The sequence below is a fragment of the Sabethes cyaneus genome, chromosome 1 (genome assembly GCF_943734655.1).
Source record: "Sabethes cyaneus chromosome 1, idSabCyanKW18_F2, whole genome shotgun sequence".
NCBI classification, from domain to species: domain Eukaryota; kingdom Metazoa; phylum Arthropoda; class Insecta; order Diptera; family Culicidae; genus Sabethes; species Sabethes cyaneus.
Window position 1 is genome coordinate 6,321,123 of NC_071353.1, and position 17,879 is coordinate 6,339,001.

Sequence of the window (17,879 nt, forward strand, 5' to 3'; positions counted from 1 at the left end):
TGTCTCCTTTGAGCCTCTTCCTTTCATGTATTTGGTCTTCGACGCATTTAGCCCAATTCTCCTAGACTCCGCTTTCAATTTGGCGTAGATTGCATCCGCCGTCGCAAAGTTCCTGGCTATGATATCGAAGTCATCTACAAAGCCTAAAAGTTGGCTACCCTTGGTAAAAATCGTGCCTCTCGTTTCGATGCCCGCTCTTCGGATCATCCCCTAAAGAGCAATGTTGAACAGCATGCAGGATAAACCGTCACCTTGTCTCAACCCTCGCAGCGTTTCGAAGGGACTCGAAAGTGTCCCTGAGATGCATACGAAACACATAACTCGATCCAATGTAGCTCTGATCAATCGCGTAAGTTTGTCCGGAAAACCGCATTCGTGCATTATCTGCCATAGCTTATCTCGATCGACTGTATCGTATGCTGCTTTGAAATCAATAAAGATGTAATGCGTGGGCACGTTGTACTCCCGACATTTCTGCAAGATCTGTCGGATAGTAAAAATGTGGTCCGTAGTTGCGCGAGCCCCCATGAAACCCGCCTGATAATTCCCTACGAAACCTTGTGCTATCGGTGACAGCCGGCGTAACAGGATCTGGGAGAGTACCTTGTAGGCGGCGTTTACCAGCGTAATACCACGATAGTTGCAGCAGTCTAGTCGATCACCCTTTTTGTAGATGGGACAAACCACTCCTTCCCTAAATTCCTACGGTAGCTTTTCCTCCTCCCAAATCCTCGAAATAACCCAGTGTAGAGCCTTTGCTAGCGTTTCTCCGCCATGTTCATGAAGCTCTGCTGGTAGGCGGTCCTTCCCAGCGGCTTTATTGGTCTTCAGCAGCCCGATTTCTCGTTCTCTCTTCTCACCGCACTGGAATGCTTATGAGCATGATTGTTTTTCAGCCACTTCCCGTGGTTGAATCATTACAAATTTTTTTTTTTTTTATTTTCGATTGAATATTTTATTGCGTATACTGAAGTAGGGAAAAGCCTTTGGGAGTGCAACTTCTTTGAATGTCGCTTCTCCCGAAGGCATAAAAAACCTACTTATCTTTTCAGTGAATTTACAAATTTATCGTGTTTACAATGAGAAAATATTCCTACTAGCTAACCCAGTGAACATTATGTTCTTTGAAGGGTTGGCCAATGATTTTTTGAAGTATGGCATCTCTGATTCCTTTTATTAACTACTCAAAATATTCTAGGAAAAGTAACGCGTTAAACTATCGCAAAAGTGCTTTTTTAATCTTTGCAAAAATAACTTTATATTAGGTGAATTTTTCAAATCAGCAGGAAGGTTGTTAAACATTAAGGTTCCATCATACGTTATCCTCTTTCTGCCATATTCGGTCCTTATTCGATGTAACGCAAAATTGTTAGATCGCCTAGTATTGTGGGAATGATTTTGTCTTCTAAGTTCTTGATTAGAATGTACACCTCGCAACCTAGTTATTTTAAATATATATACTATTTTTCTGAAATCATGCAATGCTTGTACGGGTAAGATGCTGTTAGCTTTTTCTGTGTAAAGTAGCGTTCTGGAAAAAGTATATGGCAACTTATATACGGATCTTAAAGCTCGAGTTTGGAGAACAACCAGTCTCTGAATGACCGTTTTAGGTGCAGATCCCCATACACTAATTAAATATTGAAGTTTAGAGTGTATATGGGCGTAATAAATGTTCAAGAGAATTTTAGTAGGTACGAAATAAGATAATTTACGGAGCAGACCACAAACCGGAGATAAGCTTTAGTTAGACGATTTATGTGTGAGCGCCAGGATAAAGTTTCATCTAATATTAACCCAAGGTATTTGTATTCAGTAACCTGTAGAAGTGGAGCATGTCCAAGGGTCAGGTGTACATTAGTAGAAGCTGGATTTCTTGGTGATTTAAATACAATCACTTTGGTCTTTTCAATGTTCATAGACAATACGTTTTGCTTGAAATAGTCATCAAGAATTATAAGATCCGACTGTATAGGAACTTGAATAGACGGCACATCCTTACCGGTATAAAAGCATGCTGTGTCATCGGCAAATAATCTTAGTTTACCTTTTAAAGGAAGTTTCCCCATATCATTGATATACAGTAGTATATTTAGTATCAAAATAAGCGGAAAAGACTGCAGAAACAAAATCTGAAATAAAATGCAAATAATGCAATTTTCAAAAGTTTTAGTCGTTTATGTCCCCTTAAAGTGTAGGGTAGTACCTTTCAAACTACTTCAAGGGTGCTTAAGGGTGTTAAAGTGGCTTTACAAACTACTACCAAGTTTTCTTTCGGCTCACAGTACACATACTGTCAGATCATAGAATTTTGCAATTCGGCTGACAGCAAAAATATATGTCAGTTATCTACATTATCGACTGCTTCAGGTGTAAAGATATTCCCACTGTCTGTTCTGCAGATGCCACCCCATCGGCAGACAACCATGTTTAGGATGCCAATATGATAGCGTGAGCAGAAATGAGATAGCACTTCGTCGCTACGTTTCACTCGACTGCCTCGACAGTGTTTTGGGCCCGCTGTCAAATTTTGAGCCCGTTACATTCAGTCGCTGTCACTTACTGCAGCTCGATATACAGATGTCAATAGGGTGGCAGGATGCAGATGGGGCGGATCATACGGTGAGTGCTCATGGACCCGAAGATGGCGGGTTCAATTCTCGAAAAAAGACATGCATTTTTAATTAGCTTACTTATACGAATCAAAGTTATTCGAAATTAAAAATATCGCGTTCCGTAATGTTCACAGCAAAATAAAAATGACGCGTTCCATTTTTATACTTAGCTTAGCTTAGCTTAGCTTAGACTGATTGCACATATCAATGGTTGCACTCAGTGATTGACCCGAACCAGTGAAATTGCACAATGAATCAAGTGAATGAGGTTGGGAGTGACCGATCATCCTCACTGTGCAAAATTCAGTGACTCGATATATAAAGGGTCAATAACTGCGCCGGCCACGTCCTTGCAATCAGATGGGATTGGGGAAGGAGTGTTAGTGTAATCTTTGCTGTTTTTGGGACCGTGTTAACCTCTGCATCCCTGCAAAGATTACAGGAAGGAGTTGCGACTTGTTAGTAAGGCAGGTTTCGTTGGATCGGGATTCACCTTGATAAGTGATGTGATCGTTATTCTTTAAATTTATTTATTTTTTAAAACGATTAGTAGAATTATTACATATTTAAATATTTTTAAGTCGACAGTCAAGATAAGCCTGTTTAAGATATTTTAGTTTTGCGAACAGATTTATACCAGAAAATTTTTTTAGCTTTGCTTGAAAATAGTGTAAACAACAGGCAGAGAATTGTTGGATCAAGGTACCGAGTAAAATATGTTATCATTATTTGTAGCGAAATAAATTCCAAACCGCTGGTCGTAGGAAGTTTTGCTATAGGTATCCGCGATTATGATTTGTTTCTGTAAATAGAAGTTTTTTGAGGACATCGCGCGTATGAGTTATGGTGTATACATTAATCGTTTCGTTTACTACAGAGAATGAGCATGATGTACTGATATTGGATCCGCGTGTTTTAATAGTATATAGTCAATATGTATGAAAAAGATTGACTATCGGGTATCTTAAACTTCAATCAGCACAAAAGAAAAAGAATGTTGGTTATCGATTACATTGCTAATCAGTTCACTCCAAAGACTCCAAAGACTCTGCGAATAAATTAGTATACTCAATGACTTGACCACCTATCAATTGATCTACTTGAAAATTGAGCATCACTATGTCCAGCCCAACCGCTGCTTATTTCGAAGACTGAGTTCTGGAGTCTTCGCTTATATCAATGTATCGCAATCATACTCCTAAACCATTAAACAATGAATATGTTGGATGATTATAATCCCTTCTGTGGATCAAGCATTAGTACACAGTAGTAGAATTAAAGGATACAAACAACTCTCTGTCCCTCCTCCTTTTTTATTATTTGAATGTTATTTTGTTTTAATTACAAATAATAAATATTATATATAATGTACAATAATATGCAATAATATAAACATATTGGGAATTTAGTCAAATTGGTTACACTGCCATAACTACTTGCGTATATACGGTACACCAGTAGTTGTGTTGACAAATTACAGCAGAAGATTAACTTGGATTTTGAGCGACGCAATTCCCGAATGTAAAATCATAGGCCTTGGGCTTTGGCCGAGAGGAGAGAATACTTTCGATAGAGTTATTCAAATCTAATGATTATGCTTTTGAGATTCACTGTCACTATGCCGATGTTAGCTTCGTTCAATCAGACAAACCTATTTGTAATTTGCACAACGGTACGCGCCGCAACCAAACCAAAATCCCGTACATAGCACACACACCGGCTGCCCCCAGCGCAACCGTCTGCTATGAAAGAAGTCACCGTCAAAATTTCGCTTTCCTATGTGCGTTCTCACTGTTCCCGCAAAACGTTAAAAAAACTGCTATCCTATCACTCACACACTTATCCTAGGCCTCGTGCCAATACAGCCTTTTTCTATGATAGCCGAAAAAAACTGGCGCTACGCCACCTTCACAGCATGCAAAAATCTTAATGCTTTGATTAAAGGAAACTATTCCCATTCAACCAAGGGGCAATAAACCCCTACCAACGGCACTCGATCTAAACATTTATTTATTTATTTGAGACAATAACTTAGCTGATATTTTGTTACACTCCGTCTCCGTCATCCCGCGCCTCTCGAGTTGCAGCGGCTGACGCCATGTAATTTAACAACGCCGATTCGCTCACAAACAACAAACTGGCTGCAAAAACACATGCACTTTTTTGCAGCCTAGTCTTTTCTTTATTAAGAAATCAGATAACTTCGCCGAATAACACATTCAATTCCGCGATACACAAGGATCTGCACAAGCGAACAGAAAACCTGTACATAAAACACGACCGCACTGGCTCCCACTTCGAAGCGAACCAAAATGACGCGTTCCATTTTTATACATTCATAAATGGATTTTTTTTGGCTGCATGAAGGTTGATGAGACATTGATTAAGCGAGTGGAAGAGCATATTGCAAAACTATTTCTCGTTCTAAAAATAGAATTGGCAGCATTGCAAATTGGCTATTTAAAAGCGCGCAAAAGCCTCTAGCAAGCTTCATATCAGCTTCAAAAGTAGCTATTATCAACCCTGAAGATTCATAAAATCACCAGATTTAAATGTTTAAGAGCTGAAAAAAGGTTTTTATTTCTAAAACTAAACAATAGTTCAGCCACAGGTTAAATAAAATCAGCTATAAAAGCCTTTGATCAGCCTGAAATTGTTATTGTTGGGGAATTAGCTACGTGACAGAAGGAAAAGCTGATTGGGAAGGAACCAACACATAGGGGGACGAGGAACGAGAGTATGAATGTATGTTTCGCCATAGCTCTGGAACTTCTGGACTGTTTTGCATCAAACGTCGTTTGTCAAGCACATGTTTTTGGCATAAGAGAATCAGCACCGGGGGATGACATAAGAGGAAGACAGTCTCTTTACAAGGGAAGAGAAAAGTTCAAATGGATAAGGGGTGCGTTACTCTTGCATTTGGAACGATAGCAGTTGTACAATTTGTTGGATTTTTGAAAGCGGGAAAAGGGTGATCATTAACAAGGGGGATGTTCAAAAACATAAGAAAGGCTTTGTACCGATTTATATGGATTACCGAGAAGAAGACAGATTCACAAGTGGCTGGGGGACAACATGAGGGGAACTGACAAAGGGAGTAGACATATTCAAATAAAAAAAGGTTTTTGTTTCTTGCATTGGAGAGTTTTCGTTACAAAAACAGATGTACAAGTGACTGAATGACAAAGGGCCCCCGAGTGAGATTGGGCAATCAGCTAGTATTATAAGAAGCACGGCGGATATTTAAACGCTACCAGCTTCATTTCATCTGGTGTACTGAGGGAAGTTGTTGTTTACTTTACTGTGAGAAAAAATTGAAAATTTGTATATCAAACTACTCAAGATTAAACTCCTCAGAAACTTGCAAAACTCGAGGTCGTCCGAGATTTACGATTTACAGTTTAATTTGTGGTAATACAAAGTTTGCCGAATCGGCTATAGTAAGATAATAAATGAGCATATCTCAATCGTATAGAAGGCTCTATTTGTTTGTCATTCATTTAACTATAATTTAAAAAATATATCCAAGGATTTCGTTTGTAAGCACCTATCTCAGCGTTTATCGCCTCCGACTAGTACTGGAGGCTGAGGTTGGTCGCGGAAGACTTGCCCGAACAGAGGTGGAAGCCGTACTCGGAGCGGCGCCGCTAGTTCCCGGTAGAGGAATCGGTTGTGGTGGCCGCTTGACTGGAACAGGAGTGTCATAGCCAGCTCTAGGTTTTGGTACCTTGACACCGGGCGGAGGCGCCAACGGTCCTTCCGTAACTGATTTTTTCACTGGGCGTCTAACTGCTGGTGGTTTGGAAGGTGCTGCTCTACCGGGTGTCGGCTGTGCAGATGCTCTAGAGGGAGCCTTCGCTCTAGCTGGCATTCTTACCTGAGACCTAGATGCTTTAGGTATAGCTCCCAGCGATGCTTTTGAGCCAGATTTCCTTGGTAATCCATGGGAAGCCATCGGGCCCAACCAGCCGAAGGCCTTGTCTCGTGGCGACTGTTGAACCTGAGAAATCATATCGAACATTTCAGCCTGCGATTTTAGCATTGACTGTGCGACACGCTGGCTTGCAGCAATCGCACTAGCATCTGCTGCGTTGTCATTGATCGTAAGGCTTGCATCCAAAAGCGCTAATTGCTGCTGCTCTGCAACGCTAAGTAGATTTGCCATTTCAGCCTGAATTTGTTCTTGAAAGTGCAGTCGCTTCTCCGAGTGACGTCCTTTAGGAGTGTATGTTTTTCGCAGAAGGGACGGTGAAAATGGTAAAGGACGTCGTGTGGGTCTAGAAAAGAACGCTTTCGCGGCATCCTCTGTTTCTTCCGTCAAGAGGTCACCTGTCATCATTTCCTCATCAGCTAAAATCATTTCATCTCCCTCATCATCGGAGAAGTCGATTTTAAATGGCACAAACTCTGGTTCCGTTTCTTCTTCCTCTCCGTAAATGTCGACTAAAACATCTTCTTCAACTGGTTGACGTGAAGCAATACGAAGCGTTTTTAGTCGCGATTCGATGTCAGCTCGCCTATGAGGCTCAATCTGAGGACCTTGGGTAGGAGATGGAGGTGCAAGTGCAACCATTTGATCGAGTACCTCAGCCAGTCCCTCTGTAGCAGCGCTACTCTTCTTCAAAACTTCCTGATTCTCTTTCGTAGCAGAAACATTCATCACTGCTGCCTTTTCCAATTGCATCGACTGTTCCAGCACTTCCACTGCATCGTCTAAAGCATCGTTCAAGAGCACATCGGCCGGCGTGCTACTTTCAAGTAGTGATCCTTCTAGATCCAAGCTGATTTCCTGGAAAGCACGTTGGAAATCTCGTAGGGCAGTTTGTAAATGTTGAGCAGCTGGCGATCTAACGTCATCTCCCTCGGCGATGACCTCCTTCACTGACTTATCCAGGCTTTCCACCATGCTATCCAACGTTCCATCCATGTCGAAAATATCATCCCCAATTTCTTCATCCTCAATCAGCCCTAACGATGCGTCGTCCACATCATGCACAGTTTGTTCCCACATCGTTGTCAGGTTCTTCAGTCGGTCAGATATTTCGCCTAGAACTACTGCAGACTGTAAGCTCTGGTTAGCGGCTTCTTGAACAATCGGCTCCGGTACAGCTTCGGCCACATCTTGCAATAATTGAGCATTCTCCATTGCGTTTGCTATCATTTCCGACACGTTCAGTAGTTGGAACCCAAGAGGACTAAATGGGACTTCTGGTTGGGTTTCAGGAATAGACACGGGTGCAAGCTCTTCTGCTGGTTCTGTTGGTAGTTCTGCCGACGGCTCTGTTGATGGTTCTACCGGCGGTTCTGTGGGGGGTTCAGCGGGTGGCTCTGCCACCGGTGTTTTCGGTGGAGTTTTCGGTTGCACTTGTCTGGCCTCACGTAATTGCTGTAAACGGGATTTCAGATTTTCAAGCGCATCAGCTCCTCTACTAAGATCAATTCCCGGGGACTGCGGCGCTGTAGACTCAACCAATGACGCTTCTTTGATACTTTCTTCCAAGCGACTCTGGACGTCCTCCATGGTTTCGATTGCATCTTCAAACTGAATCAGTAGCCGTTCGACCGATGGTGACTTGGGTACGATGCCAGCCACTATTTCTTTATGCACTTCCACTTGATCCGCGATTTTTCGCATGATTATTTTCATTTCGGGTGGTGTCTCACCTGTAATCAAGTCCATCATGTGTTGCTGCATCCTCGGTGTTCTGGGCGTCGCTGCTCCACTTATGTCCAGTAAACGGTCTGCCGTATCTTTTGGAGAAATCCTTCGGGGTTGCGGCGGTCTCTTAGGGGTAGGCGTTCTGTACTGCAAACTTGCGGCAACGTCCTGATAGGCTGCCCGTGCTTCCTGTAAGCGTCTGGTGTGATCAATCGGCGACCTAGCGGGAGACTCATATAAAATTGAGAGCGAGCTATCGTCATAGATTGGTTCTTCTGCAAACTCAATATCGATGTCAGCTAAGAACTCGTCCTGCAAGGCTCCGCCCGAAGGTTCCTGCTGCAATTGGCCCTGCAAATCTTCTTGCCATGGTGGCATTTCGTCTAGCAATTCAAATTGTTCCTCTTCTCTGCCTAGGTCTAATCTAGTTGACGATGGACCTGGCATCAAAGACATATCCTGTGTTACCTCAGGCATAATATATTGACTGTCTGCAAATTGTTGGTAATAATCCATAGCTTCTTCAGCCAAAAACTCGGCGGTGTCATCCAGCAATACCGGTTGCTGTTGATCAGCAACGGTTGGTACGGTAGCATCGATTTCCTGCGAGAAATCAAGTTTGCGCGGTTTAGCGGTCTTGACGGCATAGAATTTCTCCATTAATTCACGCGTTTTAGCGTCAGTAACGGTTTTCAATAGTAGTGAACGGCGCTTTGTTTCGCGAACTTCTTCAACTATCTCCGGTGTAGGGATGCGTGGTCTCGCTTCAGCCTCCAGCTGCAGAATTTCCTCCGTAATTGGATGTTCCTCCAGGATTTCCAGTACATCAACTCGTCCGGGTTTTTTCTTAGGGGACCCTGAAAAGTGGCTACTGAATTATGGTCATACAATAAATGTTAAAATTGTAGATACATTTTTTCTGGAGAAATTTGACTTTGGAGACAGCAAATTTCTCCGTAGCAGGGACATCGAAAGCTTCCTGTTCGTAAGCCTGACCTCCGGTGGGTGCACCAAAAAGAAACAGCGGTGGAGTGGGTGGAGCATCCGGATGTCGCGTGAAGCGTAGTGGAGAACTAACAGGTATGACTTGAGGTTCAGGGGATGCGGCAGGTTGAGCTTTTGGGGCGGGTCTTCGTTGGACACTTCCAGGAGCTGCCAACCGTGTGCCAGACTTCACTGCGCCTGGAGGCTTGATCCCGGGTCTCGCAATGCCGGACTTTTTCGCGCTTTTTGGTTTTCCAGGAGTGCCTAGCTTCGAAGTAGCGACGGCAGAAGCGGCACCTGCAGCTACAGCCCCAGCTATTGATCCAGCAGGACCAGCAGGACGTCTCGGAGAGGGCTCTTCGAAGCTGTCAGCAGTAGCCGGTTCAGGTTCTGGCAGAGTTACACCTAACCGTTTTTGCAATCGCTTCGACATTGCGCGGCTGCAAAGAATTAAATGTAGGATACACTCGTTTTGCTAATTGGAGGGCACTTACGGTTTTCTTGCCGTTTCCGAAAAGGCCGCAAAGTGCTCGTCTTTAATTTGTATGCTCTTTTTACCCGATTTGTCGACTGTAACTTTTATTTTCTTTCGTTCTTCGCGCAACAGTCGCTCAACGCCAGCGTTCAGGTCACGCATAGTTGATCTTGTGGGCCCCCTCAAGGGGCGTGGAATTTGTGACTGATAGGCTTGCTGAAATTCGTAGACGGGCTGAAGGGAGCACACATAGAAGAAATGTGCTCCAAACTTCGGAATTTCCTGCGCTACAGCAAACTCGGTTAGCATGGGACCACCGGAAAGAGCAAACTGCGTGAGCGGCGGAGGAGGCGTTTTCTGCAGATCATCGTTGATCAGTCGCTGAATGTCTTCGGGCTGATAATCTTCGGCGAACGGTTCCAGCTTGGTTCCCCCGACTGGAGGCTCTTTGAAAGGACCGACAATCCGTTGCTGCTGAAGTGTAATCAGCAGCAGGGTCATATAGTGACATCGCAGTTCGGAGTCGGCGTCCGATTGGCATGCGGCCAACTTACGTAACCACTGGGCAGCAAGGACTTTGTCTTTGAAATGGAACATGTGTTAAAATGGAAATTGATAATACAGGCCGGACTTGTTTTCACTCCGGATAATGGAATGATTTTGTTTTACAAAAAAAAACTCTGTAAATAATTCTTTTTGTCTCTGGGCTGGATAATGCCTTAGCCTCTTATTTAGCAGCTTCTAGCCCTACCTCCTCGTGGTACCGGAAGCCGGAATTCGAACGAATTTTACAGAAACTAAGTTCGTATACTGACAGGGACCGACTATAGTAAGGCTACCTGCCTAAACCTTTATAATGCGAATGATCAAGCAAATTCTACTCGAAACATTCGGCATAGACAAGGGCAACGAACCAAGGACATGGAATAGATGCTTGATACCTGGAACTGCTTATCGCTCAATTTCGCTGGGAACGGGTCCGAATACGAGAAGGAAGCATTTTATGCACAGCTGGAGGCACCGTACGTCAGCTGCTTGCCACGGGACATCAAGCTCGTCATCGGGGATAAGACCGCCCAGATTGGCAGGGAAGCAATGTATAGATCGGCGATCGGGCCCCTTAGTCTGCACACAGCAATTGACTTTACAGTTTCCCGAGGTCTGGTAATTAGAAGCACTTTCTTTTCCCGTGAAGAGCTAGAACAACTATTTCGGGCTAACGAAACGCACAAGTTCCAAGAGAAGGTGAACCAATCTAGAATATACACCGTAAAGAATATACAACAAAGCCCGGTCGCAAGGTCGACAGGTGGAAGCAGTTCTCCGATGTGCATCTCAACGGTGATATAACAGACGAAGACGGAACGGAAGTTAACCTAGGAGTGCCTACAGACCATAAGGGCTTACCGGCTCCCGATATTGAAAAGATGCGGCGAAAAATCGGTCAGCTGAAGAACAACAGAGCCACCGGAAAGCACCGGTTAGCGGCAGAAATCCATAAAAATGGCCAAGAACTGCTAAGTAGCACCGGCACTTTACTGTATAGGTAATTGCAAAGATTTGAGAAGAAGAGAAACTACCGGAGGAGTGGATGGAAGGTGTCCTTTGGCCCATCAACAAAAAGGGGGATCGGTTGGATTGCTGTACTTACCGTGGCATTACGCTGGTCAACGCCGCCTACAAGATGCTCTCTCAGAAGCATCAAAAATTTGTTACGTCGTCCCTAATAGCAAAAGAATTCGTAGAGCGGTACCAGGGGGACTTTATGGGGGCCCGTTCTACTGCGGATCAAACTTCCACTCTCCAAAAATCCTTCAGAAATGTCGCGAGTACAACGTGCCCACGCGTCATTTTTTCATGGATTTCGTGGCAGCATAATGATACAGACGAACACGAACAACTATGGCAGATAATGCTCGAGAACGTGTGTTTCAGGGGCATCCTCGAGTCTTCGAATCGGAAATGGACTGTCCTGTATGTTATTCAAGATGGCTATTGAAGGTGTGATCCGGTGAGCGGGCATCGAAACGAGAGGAACAATTTTCAGCAAGAGTAGCAAACTTCTAGCCTTTGCAGACGACTTTAAAATTATTACTAGAAACCTTCGAACGGCGGAGGCAATCTACGCACTATGGGCCAGAAATTAAAATTTCGGGACAAAAATATCCCGCATTTTGCACCTTACTGGACACCGCAGTCTAAAAGTGCGACTGACACAAAAAGTGCGACAATGCGAATGCTGTGAGTGAGAAAGAGAAAGAGTGACAACTGCAATGTTGCTGTTTTGTTTTGTCATATACATTGGCATTAGAGAAAATAATTTGGATTAATCCAGGTATAGCTGCAAAGCACAATATTTGCGGTTAAACGGCATGTCTCAGCTTAATGTGGTCTTCGGTAACTTTTTGAATGAAAAAATGATGCATCTTTTGAAGGGGTCGTCCAATATTTAGGTGCTACTTTAACAACTATTTAAGTAACAACTTTTTGAGTAAATTTTTTTACCTGTTTGGTTTTAAAATATTAAAGATAAACCCATTGGCGGAACTAGCGCTCATTCCTAGGGGGGGGCTATAGCCCTCGGAATTTTTTTCAACCGTTTTATTTCGTCGGCATATTAAAATTTAATGCACATTAATGCCTGGAATCTTATAACAGTCATGCAAATAAACTTTACTCTGAAGTTTTTCGTACCTATAGTTATCTAACTATTGATTTTTCAAAAATTAAAAAACTTAGTCAATTTTTCTAGGGGGGGCTAAATCTTTTCTAGGGAGGGCTTAGCCCCCCCTAGCCCCCCCCCCCCTAGTTCCGCCAATGGATAAACCAATTTGAAATATTTTTTCTGAAGATCCTTTTACACGGGGAAGGCAACTAGGAAAAAGCGCCCAACATAGCTCTAACCATCCGAAACTCCTACCAAGCGCCTCAACGTTGCCATACCTGGAAATACTTCAATTTGTATAATTGAGTAGCCATGCTAGGAAGTGCGGGGTCGTACGGTTTTCAGTTCCTAACCTTACAAATGTAGTTTTGGGCAACCATTAAACCACACGACTTTATTTTCAAGTATTATATGATTTAAACCAATTTTCTGGCAGACTAATCTATTGTCAGAGAGCGAAATAAGGCGCTATATCCTTGGCCAATTGCAGCCTAACTTCTGGTCTAAATGCCATTAGTTCATCCCGGAAGGTCCGGAGTATCACTTAACCTTTATTAGCAAAGATACTCCCAACGGCTGTAAATAAATCATTATCAATGTTTATGAGAAGCGTTTGGTACGGGAGGTACGGGTTCCACTTGATTCCTTGGAATTCTCTCAGTTGGCCTGGCTGTTGACAAGAAAAATGATTGATTGAAGTAATCGTCATTTTCCAGGATGCCTTCCAGAATTGGCTGCGTTAGTGTGAGATTATATTAGATTAGATTAAAAACCGTCTGATGAAAAATGTATATTTTTTCAAGGATGGTGTCTTCGGAGAAGTAAAATAATAAAATATAGCGCATCTTTCTGCACTATTAGGGTGACCATGAACTTACGTATTAGGGTGACTCAAACTTTTGTTTTATTAAATAATTAAAAAAAAAAATTTTTTCTCCAAAAGTTGCAGAATATACTAAAATAAGCAACTTTGCTGAATAGAGTAACTATCTATCTCTTACCGGTTGCGAGATTACACTCAATAACTTTGCACACGCTTATTTTATTGCTTTCAAATGTTCTACAAAAATATTCCTCTAGAACAAAATATTTTCTAGAACATCACATTGAGCTGTCTGTTGAAATAAACATGTTACAAGAAGAAATGTGATTTGAGGGGTCGTTTATAAACAAAGGTCTATTGCTGAAAATGGGTAAAAGGTAGAAGTTTCATATCTTCAGAAAAATTACTTGAAATTGGTTTATCTTTAACATTTTGAAACCAAAAAGGTGAAAAAAAGTTTACTCAAAAACTTATTACTTAAATTGTTGTTTAAGTAACGCTTAAATATTGGACGACCTCTTCAAAATATGCATCAATTTTTTATTCAAAAAGTTGCCCAAGACCACATTGAGCTGAGACATACATGCCGTTTAACCGCAAATATTTTTGTCCCGAAATTTTTATTTCTGGCCCATAGTGCTACGGTAGACTACAAACGAAGGCTAAGAGGATTGGGTTACAAATCAATGTATCAAAAACCAAATATACGGTGAAAGAGGCGCCAGAGAAACAAAAGTTTGCCTCCTATGGACAGTGAATATTGACGGCGATGAACTGGTAATGGTTGATAAGTACATATATTTGGGATCTCTGGTCACCGCCGACAATAATACGAGGAAGGAGATCCAACAACGCATTCAAGCTGGAAATCGAGCCTACTTTTCTCTTCGCAAGACGTTTCGATCAAGGAGCATATGCCGCCGCACAAAGCTGACGATGTACAAAACGCTAATCAGACCGGTAGTCCTCTACGGACTTGAGACAGTAACTTTGCTTGCTCCCACCCAGCGTCTCCACGCAGATCTAAGTCAAATGATAACGGTCGATGGCCTTACCCGGAAATGCTTTATGTACTTACTGAAGCAGCTAAGCTAGGTGGTACGAACTAGAGCGCCTGTTCTCCAGGCGAGGGGCGGCTCACACAGCGTCTGTCTCGTAACGGGCGGCTGAATATAAAATGTTGTATCCCGCAAGCTATACCTAAGATGGCAGGCCCATCAGCGGGATGTAGGTATCGCGCCCTCAGTGAGGTAGCATACCGAAAAACTCAATTACCACGAACAACGAAGAAAGGCATTCAGGACGAAACAATCGGTATAGGACACGGCGAGGGACATGGAAACGATTAAGAGATAACTAATGGAAAATGTCCGAACTCTCCATGAAACGGCACGGGCTGGCTTGCTTGCTCGAGAGCTGCTCGGAGTGGAGATCGCTGCTATTCAGGAAGTTCGGTGGCCAAGTTCCGAAGAAAGGGAATTCCGTGCTGTAGACCGTATTGCAGGCACTTCTTTCAAGTGCCACATCTACTACAGTGGCGACAAAAAAGCAAATAATGGAGTCGGTTTCGTAGTGTTGGGAAAACAAAGGCAGCGAGTTATCCGGTGGAGGCCCGTAGATGACCGTATATGCGTGTTGAGGATTAAGGACAAATCCTTCAACTACAGCCTAATCAACTTATACGCACCGACAAACGATAAATCCGATGATGCTAAGGATGAGTTTTACGACAAGCTTGAGAGGACCTATTGAGAGGTCTTTTCAGGGACCAAATATCGACTCTAACCACTATCTCGTAGTGAGTAAGATTCGCGCAAGGCTGTCGAACACGGCGAAAGCTCGCACTGAGGACGCTGCGTTTCAACATCCAGCGGTTAACGGCAGACGGCGTAGCAGTGGAGTACGCCAGGAAGCTTGACCAACGAATCGCACAACAGCAGGTAGAAGGAGAAGATATAAATGGCCTGTGGAGGAACATCCATGGTGCCATCGAAACAGCTGCGAGAGAGGTGCAAGACAGAGTAACAGCTGGTTTGACGCCAAATGCCAGAGTGACAAATGAAAAGAACCAGACCAGGAATCGCATGCTCACTGCGACAACGCGTCAAAACAGAGAGATACAGAGAGACTAGAGCTGCGGAAAAAAAATGCATCGTCTAAATAAACGCGAGTACGAGGAGCACGTGCTCTCCGACGCAGAGGAGCGATACGCCAGCAACGACACTCGGAGTTACTATAAAACGGTGAGATGCAGGAATTTTGCCATGCCAGTGATGTGCAATGATAGTGCTGGCAACCTGCTTACTGACAAAACGGCGGTAGCAGCCAGGTGGAAGGAGCACTCCCAGACACTGTTGAATGGAGAGGTAAATGCGGAGATCAACAGGGACAGGATAGGAATTGTAAGCGATGGTCAAGCTGTGGATCAGTGAGCTGAAAAACGGTATGGCTGCAGGGAAGTACGGTATCCCGACTGAACTTCTAAAAGCGGGGAGCGAGCGGCTGTATGAAGCAATCCACCGGATCATTGTCAGAATCTGGGAGGAAGAACAAATGCCGGAGCAGTGGTTGGATGGCCTCATTTGCCCAATTTTCAAAAAGGGACATCGACTGGAGTGTAAAAACTATCGAGGAATTACATTACTCAATTCTGCCTACAAGGTGCTTTCCCGTATCCCGTATCGTCGGCGAGTACCAAGCTGGTATTCGTGAGGGCCGCTCCACGATAAATCAGATGTTTACCCTGCGTCAGTTGCTAGACAAGTTCCGGGAGTACAACTTGCAGACACACCATCTGTTTGTGGACTTTGATGCGGCGTACGATTCAGTTAAACGAAATGAACTGTGATAGATAATACTAGAACATGGTTTTCCGACGAAACCAGTTACGCTGATTCGTGCGACGCTGGACGGATCCAAATCATGCGTTAGAATAGCGGGTGAGACCTCAGCTGCTTTCGTGGCGTTGGATGGACCGAAGCAAGGGGATGCACTTTCTAACCTGCTATTCAACATTGCCTTGAAAGGTGCATTACGAAGGGCAAACGTGGAAAGGAATGGGACTACTGTGTTACCTGACTCACTGCGCATAGCGTTGTATTCGCGGTATCGTGTTGGTTCGAAAGGTTTCGAAAAATATCGCCCTTGTATCGAAAATATCGTTGATTTTGATCACTAAAAATAACGTACTTAAACATTATATTGCAAGTGCTAGTAGTACGCAATAATTGTATTGTGAAACTGAATTGTTATTTATGCAACTTTTTACAAGTTAAATGCAATAACAAAAGCACAACTTATAAAAAATCGGTTGTTATCGATATTAGATGCATATGCGTTATAAACGAATAAAACGCATGGTGACGTTTTATTTCAATAACACGCATATTCGCAGTGAGTCAGGTAAAACAGTATCATTACGAAATATCACGAAATCTCACCTGCTTCTTGGTTTTGCTGATGACAGTGAAACGACGAGTTGCAGCCGCGAATCGGGCTTTCTACGGATTACGTAGCCAGCTGAAGTCCCGTAGTTTACAAATTCGCACAAAACTGGCGTTCTACAGAACACTAATCCACCCGGTGACCCTTTACGGACACGAATCATGGACGCTAAAGGAAGCTGATCGGTGAGTGCTTGGGGTTTTTGAGCGTAAAATTCTGCGATGTGGCAGGCTGCGGTGGGCTGGACACGTGGCCAGAATGCCCGACGAAAGAGTAGCCAAAACTATTTTCAGCAGAGAACCAAGAAGAGGCCGTAGACTCCGGGGCAGACCCCGCACCCGGTGAGTGTGTGCTGTCGAAGACGATGCACGTTCAGCTGGTGTTCGTGGGGATTGGAGAACGGCAGCCCAGGACCGACGGTACTGGAGGACCATAATTCGTTCGGCGCAGGATCGGTAACGGATCGTTGCCATTAAAGTAAAGTAAGTATAAATGGAAAGCGGAGAGCGGTGCAGGTGTATGAACCACAAGTTACGGGCACTATAAGGAGAGATTTTTCATCGGCGAAAAACCTGGCGAAAATTGGGAGACTACGTTGGGCCGGCCACATCGCAAGGATGTCGGACGACTGTGCGATGTGGCCGGTAAGGGTACGGTAAGGGTACCGTATATACTTATTATTATTGATTTATCTCCCGATAGTCAAAGAATTTCTTTGTTACGACACTGCTGATAATGATGACGATAACGCATGATGGACGATTATGACGATGACAATGGAAATGACGATGACGATGATGATAATGGTTGTTTCGAAGATTAAACCAGAACCGTTAACCCTTGTGAAAATCATACTCTAATTTTAGTCATAGTGAACCAGTAAAAAATTATAAACAGCGTTTATAGTCCACAGTAATAATTTGATAAAATTCTCGTGCTTTCAAAAATTTGTTTTACGAAATAATTCTGAGAGTGAACAAACAGGAGTCTCATTTTGCGCTTACCATCATCCTTTAGCTGTAGAATAAGCACTTTTGCGATCCGATAAAACAACTTAAAATTTTCTTCGTAATTCACCGTGTTCATATTTGAAAAGATTTCAAAAAAATATGCAGATTAATATTCACGACTCGGCAACTAAAAATTAAATCGTCAAAATTTTCACCCGACGGAAAAGCAATGTTTGCTACGATTTTAGCGTGTACGCAAAGCGC

At 43.4% G+C, this 17,879-nt stretch overlaps 1 protein-coding gene across 1 annotated transcript; it reads right to left on the reverse strand.

Moving 5' to 3' along the window:
• Positions 1-6,174: 6,174 nt before the first annotated feature.
• Positions 6,175-17,751, reverse strand: LOC128735557 (uncharacterized). Its single transcript, XM_053830042.1, has 6 exons — positions 17,670-17,751; positions 9,753-10,314; positions 9,187-9,698; positions 8,166-9,131; positions 7,951-8,057; positions 6,175-7,857 (listed from the first exon to the last, which is right to left on the reverse strand). Exons 1-6 carry the CDS (start codon positions 17,749-17,751, stop codon positions 6,175-6,177), a joined length of 3,912 nt encoding a protein of 1,303 aa, XP_053686017.1.
• Positions 17,752-17,879: the final 128 nt, after the last annotated feature.

Excerpts from the sequence above, each read along its gene's own strand:
- LOC128735557 (XM_053830042.1), bottom strand. The coding sequence starts at position 17,751 with ATGAACACGGTGAATTACGAAGAAAATTTTAAGTTGTTTTATCGGATC. Across the intron at positions 10,315-17,669 it reads TCTACAGCTAAAGGATGATG|ACAAAGTCCTTGCTGCCCAG; the intron begins GTAAGCGCAAAA and ends TCCATTTCAAAG. Across the intron at positions 9,132-9,186 it reads CAAATTTCTCCAGAAAAAAT|GGTCCCCTAAGAAAAAACCC; the intron begins GTATCTACAATT and ends GCCACTTTTCAG.